Source organism: Geotrypetes seraphini, chromosome 8 (genome assembly GCF_902459505.1).
Source record: "Geotrypetes seraphini chromosome 8, aGeoSer1.1, whole genome shotgun sequence".
Lineage (NCBI taxonomy): Eukaryota > Metazoa > Chordata > Amphibia > Gymnophiona > Dermophiidae > Geotrypetes > Geotrypetes seraphini.
Window position 1 is genome coordinate 44,978,295 of NC_047091.1, and position 16,766 is coordinate 44,995,060.

The 16,766-nt window shown below is 47.0% G+C and overlaps 1 protein-coding gene across 6 annotated transcripts in view; it reads right to left on the reverse strand.

Moving 5' to 3' along the window:
• The window catches only part of TMEM160 (transmembrane protein 160), a 51,660-nt gene that overhangs the window by 14,908 nt on the left and 19,986 nt on the right, over positions 1–16,766 (reverse strand). For all 6 annotated transcript variants that reach the window (XM_033955516.1, XM_033955514.1, XM_033955517.1 and 3 more), the window contains one exon: positions 7,024–7,116. In XM_033955516.1, the coding sequence (XP_033811407.1) occupies positions 7,024–7,116 (93 nt within the window). The remainder of the gene's footprint in view (positions 1–7,023; positions 7,117–16,766) is intronic.

The following is a 16,766-nucleotide window of genomic DNA, read 5'->3' on the forward strand; positions in this document are numbered from 1 at the left end:
TGATACATAGTGGTGATTTGGTGTCAAGCGGATGTGGCAAAGCAACGAAGAAATTTGTCTTTTCTGAATTAAGTTTGAGCCTAAAGGTTGTCATCCAGTGCTCCATCACGTTTATGGCTTCTGAAGCTTTAGGAATAGTTTCAGAGATAGAATTAACGAATGGGATGATGATCGTAAAATCATCTGCATATAATGGTAGACACGTGTAGTGGCAGCCAGCCAACCCCAAGCTAGCCAGCCCCCAGCCTCCCCCTGTACCTTTTAAAATCATCCCCCCAGTAGATGACCCCCCCCCAGTCATTTTAGATCATCCCCTCCAGTATTTTTAGATCATCCCCCCATACTTGGTGATCCAGCATGTATCCCTTCCTTGCTAGTGGCGCACAGGTCAGGAGTGCAGATGTCAGGAGCAAGCTTTCCGCACTTCCGTTGGGCCTGCACCGTTTCTGAATAGCTGGGGTCAGTTCTCGCTGGACTCGCGAGAACTGATGAAGCCATTTAGAAAACAGCTCGGCCCAAGCAGGAGCACAGAAAGCTTGCTCCTGACATCTATGCTCCTGATCTGTGCGCTGCTAGCGAGAGAGGGATACATGCTGGACCACCAGGGACTGTGACTGCGACGATGGAGGAGGAGGCAGCAGAGGGCGGGTAGCTGTTTTAAAAGGTGTGGCTACAGTGGCGGAAGCAACGATGGCAGGCAAGTAGGTGGGTGTTTTAAAAAGTGTGGCGGCAGGGTGTTTTAAAATGGTGCGGCAACGGCGGGTGGGTAAGTGGGTGGATGTTTTAAAAAGTGTGGTGGGGGTTTTCCCAAAATTGTACCTTCGCTCCATAAGACACACCAAGATTTCCACCCACTTTTGGGTGGAAAAACCGTGCGTCTTATAGAGCGAAAAATATAGTAAATTAGGCTCTCTATAGACTTCACAATAACAGAGGGTAAAAACTCGTTGGTCAAGACTGATATTCCTGTTGCTCTAGAAAAAAGAATTAGGAGCTTAGCATTTATTTTGGCATTATGCACCTAAGTTGGGCTGATAAAATCAAAGCAAATGAATGGAAGCATCAAAAAGAATGTCACCGCTTGGTCAGAAAAGCAAAAAAAGAGTATGAAGAGAAACTTGCCAGGGAGGCACGAAATTTTAAACCATTATTCCGATATGTGAAAGGAAAACAGCCGGTGAGGGAGGAGGTGGGACCTCTGGATGAGGCAGACAGGAAGAGAGTAGTGAAGGTGGAAGAAGAGGTGGCAGACAGACTAAACACGTTCTTCTCGTTGGTCTTCACAAAAGAGGACACATCCAAAGTGCCGGAACTGGAAAAAATCTTCAAGGGGAATCAGGAGGGAAAATTATCATGCATGGAGGTAAGCCTCGAAGACGTACTCAAACAGATAGATAGATTACAAACTGACAAATCTCCGGGCCCAGACGGAATCCACCCGAGAATATTGAAAGAGCTCAGAGACGAAACAGCGGAGTTACTGCAGCAGATTTGCAACCTATCCTTGAAAACAGGGGTAATCCCAAGGACTGGAGGATAGCGAATGTTACACCTATCTTCAAAAAAGGATTGAGAGGCGACCCGGGGAACTACAGACGAGCTTAACCTCAGTTCAGGGGAAGATGGCCAAATCATTGATCAAGGACAGTATCAATGAGCATATGGAAAAAATTATCTGATGAGAACAAGCCAGCATGGTTTCTGTAAAGGAAGATCATGCCAAACGAATCTACTGCACTTCTTTGAGGGGATAGGCGAACAACTGGACAAAGGTGACCCCACAGACATCGTATATCTGGACTTCCAAAAAGCCTTCGACAAAGTACCCCATGAGCGCCTACTAAGGAAACTGTGGAACCACGGTGTGGAAGGGGACATGCACAGATGGATCAGAAATTGACTGTCAGACAGGAAACAGAGGGTAGGAGTAAAGGGACACTACTCTGACTGGAAAGGGGTCACGAGTGGCGTCCCGCAGGGGTCAGTGTTGGGATTGCTGCTGTAGAGAGTTGCACGGGAACAGAAATCCCACCCATCCCCTCTGTCCCCACCAGGATCCTCTCCGTCCCCACCTATCCCCCTCAGGATCCTTTCCGTCCCCACTCATCCCCGTAAAGAGTCACCTCCATCCCCGCCCGTCCCCATAAAAAGCAGCAATTACTTCTGACGGGATCATCAATTCCACAGTTTATTTTGTGTTTGCGCTGCTGTTTTCCTTGTGGAATCTCTTTGGTGGAACCCTTTTTTTGTTTTCTGTTCAGGAAATTAACTTATAAATCCCCTCTTTTACTAAAGCTGCATGTCCATTATATTATATGGACGAACCTTGCTTCCAAAGCCTTCCATCCACGTGAGAGTCCCATTGGCTAGAGGGGGGTCCACGTAGAAGTCCCGTGGGTTAGGGGGGAATTCCCACGGGACCCCCATGGGATTCCCGCAATCCCCTCTCCTGTGCAGACCTCTACGCTGCTGTTTAATATATTCATTAATGATTTGGAATCAGGGACGAAGTACGAAGTTATAAAATTTGCGGACGACACAAAACTCTCCAGTAGGGTTAAAACTGTGGAGGAATGTAAAAAACTACAAAGGGACCTGAAGAAAGTGAGTGAGTGGGCAAATAAATGGCAGATGAGCTTCAATGTAGACAAATGTAAAGTCTTGCACATAGGAAAAGGAAACCCGATGTATAACTACACGATGCGGGGATGGTACTGGGGGAAGGCAAACTGGAAAAGGACTTGGGGGTTTTGGTGGATAAAACAATGAAGCCAACGGCACAATGTAATGTAATGTAATTTATTTCTTATATACCGCTAATCCGTTAGGTTCAAAGCGGTTTACATAAAATACATTAGGTCTAATAAAATTATAAATAAGATTGGTACTTAGAAATTCCCTTACTGTCCCGAAGGCTCACAATCTAACTAAAGTACCTTGGGAAAAAACAACAATGTGCAGCGGCCTCGAAGAAGGCGAACAGAATGGGCATTATCAAAAAAGGTATCGCTACCAGAACGAAGGAAGTTATCCTGCCACTGTATCGGGCGATGATGCGCTCGCATCTGGAGTACTGCGTTCAATACTGGTCACCATACCTTAAGAAGGATATGGCGATACTCGAGAGGGTCCAGAGAAGAGCAACAAGGACGATAAAAGGCATGGAAAACCTTTCATATGCTGAAAGGCTAGAGAAGCTGGGGCTCTTTTCCCTGGAAAAGCGGAGACTTAGAGGGGCATGATGGAAATTTATAAGATCACTAGTGTTTAAGCCCATTAACATTAACGGGTGCTAGTAAAGCCACATTCCCTCTATGTCCCCTATTTTCAGCCCCAGCTCCAAACCCATTTTTACCCCCCCAGCCCCCTTCTCCCATCTGTTCCCTTTCAGCCTGAGCCCCCTTTTCTCACCAGCAGCATTTCCCTCCCCACTCCACTTCCCTGTGCAGCAGCACCTCTTCCCTGCTCCCCCTGTCCCTCTTCCTTGCTCCCACAGTCCAGTAGCACCTCTTCCCTCCTCCCCCTGTCCCTCCTCCCTGCTCCCACGGTCCAGTAGCACCTCTTCCCTGCTCCCTCTGTCCCTCTTCCTTGCTCCCTGGCCCAGTAGCACCTCTTCCCTGCTCCCCCTGTCCCTCTTCCTTGCTCACCGGCCCAGTAGCACCTCATCCCTGCTCCCCCTGTCCCTCTTCCCTGCTCCCACGGTCCAGCAGCACCTCTTCCCTGCTCCCCCTGTCCCTCTTCCCTGCTCCCACGGTCCAGCAGCACCTCTTCCCTGCTCCCCCGGCTCAGTAGCACCTCGTCCCTCTTCCTTGCTTCCCCGGTCCAACAGCACCTCTTCCTGGCGGGCTGCATGTCGGGAGCACTGGCTGCTCGGAGCTGCAGGCGTTGTCCTGAGAGCCTGCCTTGCGGGCAGGTGTCCGTGGCGTTTTCTTCAGTTGGCTTGCGGTGGTTGCACGAGTGGAGCTGTGCGCCGGGCCTTTTCGGCAGAGTCGGCACGTGTTCTCGGGCTGCCTTCGGGGCTCCATGTCCGTGCTGCTTGTCTTGGAGGGTTGTGTCGGGGCGGGGCTCCTGTACGCAATTTCCTTGTGGTCGGCGCTGTGTTGGGGCTTCTGCTGGGCAGTGACCTGTTGGCTCGGCGTCGTGCGCGTGTGAGGAGTGACAGGGCGACGGGCAGGGAGAAAGCTTGCCTGTGCTTCCTCCAACGGTTGGTGAGCGAGGACGGGAGAAGTGGAGTGGCCAGAGTGTTCCCTGCTGCCGCATTCTAAAATAGAATCCGGCCATGGATCAGAAAACATGGCGGCAGGGAACATTATATAGGATGTATATCTTTCTTTCTCTCTCCCTGGCCCTTTTCTTTCTGTCTCTCTCCCTTGCCCACTGTCTGTCTTTTTTTTTTTGTTTCTCTTTTTCTTTTCTTGGCTTCTGGCTGTCTGTCTTTATTTCTGTCTATCTCTCTCCCTTTCTGTCTGTCTCTCTGTCCCCCTGTCTGTATATCATTCTTTCTCTCTTTCTCCTTGGCTGCTGGCCATCTGTATGTCTTTTTTTCTTTCTCTCTCTCTCTCCTTGGCCGTTGTCTGTCTCTGTATTTTTTTTCTCTCTCTCCCCTTGGCTGCTGTTTTTCTGTCTGTCTGTCTTTCTGGCATCCTGTCTGTCTGTCATTCTTTCTTTCTATCTGTCTCTCTGACCCCTTGTCTGTTTGTCTTTCCTTCTGTCTGTCTTTCTCCCTTTCTGTCTGTATCTCTGGCCCTATGTCTGTCTGTCATTCTTTCTTTATTTCTCTCTCTCTTTCCTTGGCCGCTGTGTGGATGGCTGTCTTTCTTTCTGTCTGTCTGTCTTTCTGCCTGGCCCCCTGTTTATCTTTCTGGCTGTCTCTCTGCCTGGCCCCCTGTCTCTCTCCCTGGCCCCCAGTTTTTGTTTGTCTGTCTCTCTGCCTGGCTCCCTGTTTTTCTTTCGCTCCGTCTCTCTGCCTGGCCCCCTGTTTTTCTGTCTCTCTGTCTTTCTGCCTGACCCCTGCCTTTCTTTCTGTCTCTCTCTCTTTCCTTGGCCACTGTATGGATGGCTGTCTGTCTTTCTGTCTGGCCCCCTATTTATCTTTCTGGCTGTCTCTCTCCCTGGCCCCCATTTTTTGTTTGTCTGTCTCTCTGTCTTTCTGCCTGGCTCCCTGTTTTTTTTTCTGTCTGTCTCTCTGCCTGGCCCCCTGCCTGTATTTCTCTGTCTCTTCTGGCCCCCTTCTCTCTGTCGGCCTCCCAGCACACCCCTCCCTCCAAAGTAGCCCCCTTTCCCTCTCCCCCTCCACTTCCCTGAGCCGTATTTTTTTTTTACTTTGTAACAGCAGCTGCACACCCCGGAACCGACACTCTCCACTAACAGGAGAGAAAATGCCGGCATTGCCGCTTGAAACCGCCACCGCCACTCTCCTGCCGGTCCACAAACCGCCAAATGCTCCTGAAGATGACCGCGCTGACAAAACTCCACAGTCGCGTGCCTTCAGCCACCGCGTGCGCCTTCAGCCCCTGCAAGCGCCGTGAGGTGTCAATTAGAATACTGCCACAGAAGCACACCTCACGGTGCCAGGACTCATGATTTTTCAAGAGCGCATGCACGCTCTAGCGTTTTATTATTATTGATGAAGGGTATAGAGAAGGTAGAGATTCTTCAGACTAGCGGGGGCAACAAAAACAAGAGGGCATTCAAAAAAATTGAAAGGAGACAGATTCAGAACAAATGCTAGGAAGTTCTTCTTCACTCAGAGGGTGGTGGACACCTGGAATGCGCTTCCAGAGGAGGTAGTAGGGCAGAGTACGATTTTGGGTTTCAAAATGGGATTAGATGATTTCCTGAAGGAAAAGGGGATTGAAGGGTATAGTTAGAGGGTTACTATACAGGATATTAAATGATTAGGGAATAAAATGTTTTAGGTAAAAGATCACTTACAGGTCATGGACCTGGCGGGGCCGCCGCGGGAGCGGACTGCTGGGCACGATGGACCCATGGTCTGACTCGGCAGAGGCGATGCTTATGTTCTTATGTTAAGCATCTAAATTTAAATAAATAAATAAAATAAAAAAGTGAATTTTCAGCAGGAAATGTAGGCTCCTATGTTTGATTGAAAACAGGGGACAAATTTAAGAACCTAACTTAAGAGCTCAGGTTTTCTTTTTTTTTTTTTAAACCAGGGCACATAAAATAGAAAGTTCTAAATCCAATAAATGCTGGCACTGTAATCTGGAACCTGGGACATTAGATCATCTACTTTATTATTGTCCCTATATTAAGATATTTTGGAATTCAATCTGGTCTCAAGTGAACTTATTATTGGAAAATCATGTTGCACTTTCGTACGATACAGTGTTATTTGGCATGATGATGAGGAAAAAGAGTCAAATATCATCATAAAACAACAAGCTCTTATTAGTTATGACAGGGGTTGCCATCCAACATATAACCAATAATTGGAAAATTCACAAAAACCTTAGTTATACATTTTGGTGGAATTCATTATGCCATATATTTAAAATGGAACGAGCAATAGCAGTACAAAGAGGGACATATACTAACTTTATAAAAATATGGGAGCCATTGGCAACATATTGTGATGAATAGTCATCGATTCTTCTCTTTTCCTTTTCTTTTTGTTTGTTTTTTTTCTTGTTAGCACACTGAGGGGGGGGAGGGAGTTGGGAATAATTTATACATAATATGCTATATAATATGTGTTTATTCTTACTGAAAATGTGATAAAGGGTGGGTGGTTGGAGGGGGTTACTATATCACTAGAATATTATGTGGTATAGTATATTCTTTTGTGCACTTGCTGTTCAATTTGAAAATGAATAAAGAACGTTAAAAAAAAAATAATAAAATAAACCAGGGCACATATGTTTAAACCCTGGTGTATCTGATTTAGCCAACTGTCTACAGCGAACTTCCGATACAGGTAAGCAATGCTCTTAGTCTGATAAGAACATTTGAAAATTACTCTCAAAACACATATATAATTTTAATTATAATATATTTACAAACCATAAGCTGCCTCTCGTCCCATGTCACTCTGAACATAAGAGATGACTCCAATCCCTGTAGACAGCAACCCATTGCGAAACCAAGAAAGGAAACCTAGCGACAAGAGAAAATGCCACAAAATACTTCATTAAAACACAATTTTTACAACCGATTTTCTTTCTCATAATTAGAAAAAAAACTGAAGCAAAGGACCTAGAAAAGGGAATAGTTGCAGCAGGAATATACTGAGCTACATTTGCACTCTGTGTGACTCTCACCAGTGATCTCCCTGCTTTGCCACTGAAAATGAGAAGAGGCAGCAGGCTGGAAGAATTTTGTGTCCCTAAAGTACTTGTGCCCTCTATAGCTGCACTGCTCGTGCCATTGGCACAGCGCTGAGCTCCAGCTCATCAGAGAGAGGCTGAATTAATTTCACTCTCAGTATACAGATGCACATTCCTGTGGCTCTACTATTTTGGGGGCTAACTTTTTTTTCCTAAGGATTACATATTCCACACTCGTGATTTTGATTATTTGCGGTTTTTAGCTTGCTGGCTCCTCACCCCAAATTACATCATCCTTGAGTGCAGGGGGAGTGTGAGGCAAGGGAAAGGGCTGTAATAATTACCAAGCGCATGGGGATTGAGAGCTGAACCAGGGGACAGGGAATGGGCGGGGAGCCTTCCACTTACCTGGTTCTCACAGGAAGAGCTGGACGCTGTGGCGGCAGCTGCTGCTCTCCTAAAATTCAGGCATGGTGCGAGTGAGCGGAGCAGACTTGGAGCTTGGCGCTGCCACCTTGGTTTGCGCAGGCTAGAGGCAATGTCAGAAATGAGAAGGAGGGGAGGGAGCTGAGCCAGAGCTTAAGCTAGGAGCGCACGCTGCCGTCACATGAAAGGATGGGTGGGTGAGACTGAGCTTGGTGCGTGCATAAGCATGAAGCTGGGAAGGGGAGGAGTGGATGGGCTCTGCACGCGCTTGGTCCTGCTCCAGAGCCCTGGACTTTTTGGCACGGTTGGTTGTTGGGGGATGTCTGGACATGGGGGAAGTCTGACCCCAGTTCTGTGGAGGTTCCTTCCCAGTGTGCACAAGGAAGATGTGTTGCTGCTGCTGTTGATGCAGATCTAGCAGCAATGTTTGAAAACATACCTCTTATTTATTGCTTTTGCAGTGCAGATTGGAATTTTTTTTTCCCGTCTCTATAGTCATAAGATGCATGATTCTGTTTTCCAAAGAAAATGAAAATCCGGTGTATGCTGTCTAGAATTAGAGTATTTCTGCTTATTTTCTTGGGTGACCATTTTCAATAGGTAATCGCAAATGTGATCTTTTTTGTTATTTGCGGTTTCATCATATTTCCGAGGGTTTTTATTAGAAAACCGCAAAAAACTTATTCGCGGTTTTTTTCTGTATTCATGGGTCTGTTCATCCCACCAATCACCACGAATACGGAGGGAGAAGTGTTTTGACCCTTATCTTCCTTAAGGGGAAAGGGGGGTGGGCAAAGGAGAAGTATTTTAAAGCAGTGGTCCTAACCCTATCCTGGAGGACCACCAGCCAGGCAGGTTTTCAGAATAGCCCTAATGAATATACATGGAGCAGATTTGCATGCCTGCCACCTCCATTATATGCAAATCTCTCTCATGCATATTCATTAGGGCTATCCTGAAAACCTGACTGGCTGGTGTTCTTCCAGGACAGGGTTGGGGACCAGCGCTGAGCTCCGAGTCCGCTCCGCCCACTCGCACCATGCCTGACTTTTAGGAGAGCAGCAGCTGCCGTCACAGCGTCCAGCTCTTTCTGTGAGAACCAGGTAAGTGGAAGGCTCCCCGCCCATTCCCTGTCCCCTGGTTCAGCTCTCAATAATCAACAATAGAGGTAAGCCATGAGGATGTCCTCCAGCAGATAGATAGATTAAAAAGCAACAAATCACCAGGCCCTGACGGAATACACCCTAGGGTACTAAAAGAACTAAAAAACAAGATAGTGGGAATACTCCAACGAATTTGCAACCTATCCTTGAAAACTGGCGAGATCCCAGAGGACTGGAAGACAGCAAATATTGCACCTATCTTTAAAAAGGGGTCGAGAGGAGACCCGGGAAACTACAGGCTGGTAAGTTTGACATCGGTTCCGCGCAAGATGGTAGAAGCACTGATAAAGGATAGCATCTGTGAGCACATCGAAAAAAATGGGCTGATGAAAGCGAGCCAACATGGCTTCTGCAAGGGAAGATCATGCCAAACAAACTTACTGCACTTCTTTGAGGGGGTAAACAGCCAGTTGGCCAGTTGTTTCAGGAAATTTCAAGATATTTGGGAGCCATTAACAAAGTATTGTAATGATTAGAAAAATCTTGTTTCCCTTAAATTTACAAGTTCAATTATGGGGTGGGAGGGAGGGTATTTTTATTGTTACATGTTGTATAAGTATTGATTATATGATAGATAAGGGTGGGGAGGGGGGAGATAAGAGAATATTATATGTATCATTGTTGATTATTAAGTGATATATTTATGGTTATTTGTATGGATATGTTATCACACTTATTATAAGTTTAAAAATGAATAAAGATTTAAAAAATAAAAACCAAAAAACAGCCAGTTGGACCAAGGGGAACCCATAGACATCATTTACCTCGACTTCCAAAAGGCCTTTGACAAGGTACCCTATAAGCGGCTACTTAGGAAGCTGTGGAATCACGGGGTGGAAGGGGACGTACACAGATGGGTCAAACACTGGTTGGCAGGCAGAAGGCAGAGGGTTGGAGTGAAAGGTCACTACTCAGGCTGGATGAGAGTCATGAGCGGAGTTCCGCAGGGGTCGGTACTCGGATCGCTGCTATTCAATGTATTTATTAATGACCTGGAAACGGGGACGAAGTGTGAAGTTATAAAATTTGCGGATGACACTAAACTCTGTAGCAGGGTTAGAACTGCCGAAGAGTGTGAGGAACTACAAAGGGACCTAAACAAACTGGAGGAGTGGGCGAATAAATGGCAGATGAACTTCAATGTAGGGAAATGCAAGGTCATGCATACAGGGAAAAAGAACCGGATGTTCAGCTACCAAATGGGGGGATTAGTATTAGAGGGAAGTAGCCTTGAAAGAGACTTGGGCGTACTGGTGGACACAACAATGAAGTCAACGGCACAATGCGCAGCAGCCTCAGCAGCCAAAGAGAATGTTGGGTATTATCAAGAAGGGTATTACAACCAGAACGAAAGATAAGGGCATGGAAAACCTTTCATACACTGAAAGATTGGAGAGGCTGGGGCTCTTCTCCCTGGAAAAGCGGAGACTTAGAGGGGACATGATAGAAACCTACAAGATCATGAAGGGCATAGAGAAAGTAGAGAGGGACAGATTCTTCAAACTTTCAGAACATAGAAGAACAAGAGGGCATTTGGAAAAGCTGAAAGGGGACAGATTCAAAACGAATGCTAGGAAGTTTTTCTTTACCCAGCGTGTTGTGGACATCTGGAATGCGCTTCCAGAGGGCGTAATAGGGCAGAGCACGGTACTGGGGTTCAAGAAAGGATTGGACAATTTCCTACTGGAAAAAGGGATAGAGGGGTATAGATAGAGGGCTACTGCACAGGTCCTGAACCTGTTGGGCCACCGCGTGGGCAGACTGCTGGGCACGATGGACCTCTGGTCTGACCCAGTGGAGGCATTTCTTATGTTCTTATGCTTTAAAGCAGTGTTCTTCAACCTTTTTACACCTGTGGACCGGCAGAAATAAAATAATTATTTTGTGGACCGGCAAACTACTAAGACTAAAATTTTTTTAAAAACCATCGCCGCCCCATCCCCGCGAGCTTGGTCCCACAAACCATCTGATCCCATCTGCACAAGCCTCAAATAGTTATGATTTTATATTGAACATATTTTATTAAAGTATAAAAAGAAACAATATTCTATACAATTGTCATTTTATAAATACAAATAATACAGGACAAAGATCAACAAAAACCTTGTCTCCCCTCCCCTTCACATATATCCCCTCTACTATCAAGAAAACTGAATAAGCTAAATTATTACAGAATGCTACACAAATATCATGTAACAGAATACCACAGTCACACATGACAGGAATGGTTTTAGGGAGTAGAACTAGGGCAACTGGTCAGAGAGAGCCCTAAGCCAGCTGGAAGCTAAAGAAGTAGTAGTGCCTGGGCTTTGCACTCCCCAGTTATGTCTAGCAAGATACATATTTCAAATCTGATATATTTGAATCACAAGATAGAAATAAAATTATTTTTTCTACCTTTTGTCGTCTCTGGTTTCTGCTTTCATTGCCTTTTCACTCTCTTCCATCCTGCGTCTGCCCTAAGAACATAAGAACATAAGAATTGCCACTGCTGGGTCAGACCAGTGGTCCATCATGCCCAGCAGTCTGCTCACGCGGCGGCCCTCTGGTCTAAGACCAGCACCCTAACTGAGACTAGCCCTACCAGCGCATGTTCTTGTTCAGCAGGAACTTATCTAACTTTGTCTTGAATCCTTGGAGGGTGTTTTCCCCTATAACAGCCTCTGGAAGAGCGTTCCAGCTTTCTACCACTCTCTGGGTGAAGAAGAACTTCCTTACGTTTGTACAGAATCTACCCCCTTTCAACTTTAGAGAGTGCCCTCTCGTTCTCCCTACCTTGGAGAGGGTGAATAGTGTTTTTATCTACTAAGTCTATTCCCTTCAGTATCTTGAATGTTTCGATCATGTCCCGTCTTAATCTCCTCTGTTCGAGGGAGAAGAGGCCCAGTTTCTCTAATCTTTCGCTGTACGGCAGCTCCTCCAACCCCTTAACCGTCTTAGTCGCTCTTCTCTGTACCCTTTCGAGTAGTACCGTGTCCTTCTTCATGTACGGTGACCAGTGCTGGACACAGTACTCCAGATGAGGGCGTACCATGGCCCGGTACAGCGGCATGATAACCTTCTCTGTCTCTTCAGTCCAGCATCTGCCCCTTCCATCTATCCTCCTGCTCCCCCCCCCCAATTTGGTCTGGCATCCATCATCTTCCTTCTGTTCCCCTCATGGTCTGGCATCTCTGTCCTTCCCTCCCCCCTGTGGTTTTTAGCATCTCTCTTCTCATTTCCTCCACTCAGATCTGATATTGTTCTCTGCTCTCTCTTCCCTTTTCTTCTCTGGTCTTCCTTCTCTATTTTCTGCCTCCATCTAAATTAAATTATTTCTTACTATTTAGTCCTGTTTCCCTCTTTTCACTGTGTCTACCCACAGCTTGTCACCCCTTTCCCTCACCCCTCCATTATCTTACTATTTTCTTCCCCCTTTATTTATCTCCTTCCATCCAGTATGTGTTCTTTCCCCACTTCCATTCAGCATCTGCTCTCCCCTCTCAACTGACATCCATCTGCCTTCTGCTCTCTCTCCCTTCTTCTCACTTCCATCATCTGTCCCCTTCTCTCTCTCATCTCCTCCATTCCATCATCTGCTCCTTCTCTCTCCCCCCCCCCCTCCAACTTCCATTATCTGCTCCCTTCCCCTCACCTTTGCGGGTCACTTTCTTTCCCCTGAGGTGGCTCATGTCAGAGGGGAAGCTTTGGCCGAGCAGAACCGCTTGCAAGGAACAGTGGAACTTACTTGATTGATGTCGATGCTGGGGCCCGTTGCCGTTTGAAGAAGAAGAAAAAAAAAAAAAGGTGGAAAAAAGGGACCTGCAAAGGCGAGAGGAAGGGAAACCTTCAGGACAGCTGCTCTTTGCCCTCCTTCAGTGACCCAAGAATCCAGACCAGCAGCGGCAGCTCTGTATATTTTTAACTTCGGCACAGAGCTGCCCCTAATCAATAGTTTAGCGCGGTTTCATGAGGCAGCTTCGGGGCCTTTGCTAGGCCGGCCCGCTTCGATGATGCGATGTGGGCCGGCCTAGCAAAGGCCCCGAAGCTGCCTCATGAAACCGCGCTAAACTATTGATTAGGGGCAGCTCTGTGTCGAAGTTAAAAATATACAGAGCTGCCGCTGCTGGTCTGGAGGTGCGGAGACAAGGCAGGAGGCAAACGCGGTGGAAGGCAGGAGTCCCGGCGAAGGCAGGAGTCCCGGCACCGCGACTGCAACAGGAAGTTGCAAGTCAGCTGACGCCGGCCTTTCGTTGCGGCGGGGACCGAATCCTTCGCGGACCGGCAAGATTTTTTTGCGGACCGGCACCGGTCCGCGGACCGGCGGTTGAAGAACTGTGCTTTAAAGCATAAATCCAGAATGTCTTGGCTGCAATACAAAGGGATTTCAACCAATAAGAGGCATGTGGTGCCAAGTGCATATGTGTGCTATGGCACGTAAGCACATCAAAGGTGCCACTAATTGTCAGGTATGTGCATAACTGCTAGGTGCTGTTCTATAACATATGCACCAAAGCTACTTAGCGTATAACTGTGAGGGGGTATACATGGGTAGGCAATAGGTATGCACAACTAAGCAACATGCACCACTTATTCAATACCATCAGTTGCACACATTGCATGGCAAACTTAGGCATGCCAACTTATGCCTGACACAAGTAAGCATGAAAACGCAGCTTTGCGATAGATTTCTATTAGAGAATGACACAGGGAAAAAATCTGTCCCCGTCAACGGCCCACCATCCTCTGCACCGCCCCGTCACCGCCGTTCCCTTCACCGCCCCGTCACCGCCATCCCTTTCACCGCCCTGTCACCGCCACTGCCATCCCATTCACCGCTCCGTCACCGTCCCCGCTGCATCCATATAAGCCTTAGTACTGTAATATTTAGCTTATTCCTTTCTTATAAATCAAAGTTCCTGCTGCTGAACTAGAGAAAGAGATGTTCAGCTGGCAGGGCTTTGTTTATAAATTTTTATCAACACAACTAATATACTATTTTATCCTAAAGCAAAAAATAAATAAATATAATTTTTTTTTCTACCTTTGTTGTCTGGTTTCTGCTTTCCACATCTTCTCATTCAATTCCTTCCATCCACTGTGTGTCTTCTCTCTGCGTCTTCCACTTGCTGTTACTGTGCCTCTCCCTTCACCCCCCCCTCCAATTGGTCTAGCACCCATCTTCTTCCCTCCGCTCCCCCATAGTCTGGCATCTGTCTTCTTCCCACTCTGTCTTCCACATTTCCCTTCGGGGTCTGTTCCTCTCCACTCTCCTTCAATGTCTGTCCTATTCCTTTCCACCACCACCCTTCCCTCCCTCCTTTACCATCTGTTCCTTTCTACTACCCTTCAGCTCCTCTCGCGTGGCCTATCTATCTACCTTTCTCCTTCTTATTTTCATGGCACGTTACAATGTAATTTGTGCAAGCCACTGGAGCCTGCAAGCTCGGTCCCTGTCCCATCCCCACAAACCATCTCGCTTCTGTGCTCCTATTTTCTCCATTTCTAATATCTCCCCTATGTATCTGTCATTGCCCCCCCCCCCCCCCTGTGTCCATATACCATCCCCATGGCATGTCCCCTTTATGTCACTGTCCCTATGCCCCATGCACATAATTTTCCCTCTTTCTGTTACCTTCCTGTGTCCAGATTTCCCCTATCTTCCTCTTCCATACCAGTGTGTCTCTTCTTTTCAACCCATCTAGCTTTTTCCCCTCTTTCTTCCCCTCCCCCCCCCCCTTGCTTCTAGCATCTGGCTCACCTGCCTGTCCTTCCCTTTCTTTCCTGCTGTGGGTTTTTCTTTCCGTCTTCATCTCCTTGGCCCAGAATCCTTTTCCCTTTCACTCCTGCCTTCCAGTTTGAGCCGGGAACACGAGCAATCGCACGGTCCCCGCAGCCACCACCCGCCTGCCCAATCGATCCTAGTGTTTAGCCAGCTCTCTCCCTTCTCCTCACCTTAGTTTGTAGGTTTTCTTTTTCGGTGACCTGCACGCTTTCCCAAAGAGCTGCGCACGCGCGGCTGCTCAGTGTTCAATCTTCTGCTCTGCTGCAACTTCCTGTTTCCGGTTGCGTCAGAGCAGAAGATCGAAACTGAGCAGCAGCGGGTGCGCGGCTCTCTGATAGCGTGCGGGTCGCCGAAAAAGAAAACCTACAAACTAAGATGAGGAGAAGGGAGAGAGCTGGCAAACACTAGGATCGATTGGGCAGGCGGGTGTGTGCTGCGGGGACCGCGCGATCCTTCATGCCTCACTGCGGGGACAAGACCATTCACCGCCCCACGGGCGGTGAATGGCCTTGTCCCCGTCGCCGCAGCGACTGCTAGTTTTCTTTCCCCGTTTCGGCGGGTGACCCGCGGCTAAAATGCGGTGGCCGCGGTTAAACCGCCACAGTGTCATTCTCTAATTTCTATATCAACTTAGGCATGCCTTAGTGTGGTTATATAATTGGTGCCAAGTGCTTCTCACCAAGGCACCTACATCTTGGCGCCAAGTTATAGAGTTGCCCCTCAGTACATTGTGATTGGACTAGTGCCAGAATGCCATGAACGGTAATAATCATGTAATATGGACTAATTTTATATATCGATTATTTCAAAGGGTATGTACGCCGCCATATCTGAGGACATAGTGGTCGCAGTTACTGGCGGTATAGTAGTTAGGTAAGTGTAAAAAAAGGTACATTGTTGCTGAGTTGAAATTAACACTTTGATAGCAATGTCAGAAAACGAATAAGTAATGAATAAAGCTTTTGTGTTTTTTATAGGGGTTAGAAACATAGAAACATGACGGCAGAAAAGGGCCACAGCCCATCAAGTCTGCCCACCCTACTGACCCACCCCATTAAGTCTGAATGCTGATCACCTAGTTCCTTAACTCTCGTAGGGATCCCATGTGGATGTCCCATTTATTCTTAAAGTCGAGCACGTTGGTGGTCTCGACCTCCTGCACTGGAAGTCTGTTCCAGTGATCTACCACCCTTTCTGTGAAAAAATACTTCCTGGTGTCACCATTAAATTTCCCTCCTCTGAGTTTGAGCGGGTGCCCCCTTGTGACTGAGGGTCCCTTGGGAAAGAATAAGTCGTTTTCCACTTCAGCACGACCTGTGATGTACTTAAACGTCTCAATCATGTCACCCCTTTCCCTACGCTCCTCTAGAGTGTAGAGCTGCAACTTGCCCAGTCTTTCTTCGTATGAGAGACCCTTGAGTCCGGAGACCATCCTAGTGGCCATCCGCTGGACCGACTCAGCCCGAAGCACATCTTTACGGTAATGTGGCCTCCAGAATTGCACACAGTATTCCAGGTGAGGTCTCACCATGGTTCTGTAAAGTGGCATTATGACTTCAGGATTGTGGCTAATGAAACTTCTTTTGATACATCCCATCATTTGCCTTGCCTTAGATGAGGCCTTCTCAACTTGTTTGGCAGCCTTCATGTCTGCACTGATGATTACTCCTAAGTCCCGTTCTTCTGAAGTCTTAGCCAGTGTTTCTCCATTCAAGGTATAAGTTCTGCATGGATTTCTGGTACCAAGATGCATGACCTTACATTTCTTAGCGTTGAAGCCCAGCTGCCACGTCGAGGACCAGTTTTCCAACGTGATCAGCCTTGAGAAAGCTGAGAAAGCGAAACATGTCGGCATTGAAATCCCTAGCCGGAGACCACATGATTTAAGCTAAGTATATGCTTAAAAGTATTTTAAAATAGCAAATATAAGCATAAGCAAAAGTTAAAATTAAATGCATTAATAAGATTAAGTTGGAGAAAATTTAGATCCGATGACGATCTGACATGTAAAGCTTAGAGCAATGAGATAAATTGAGCTCTAAGTGGTGCCGCTGAGGATCTTGCTAAAGCTATATAAAAGGGTTGTGGACAAAATAGTGGAAAAATCTGCAACTATTTTGATGATCA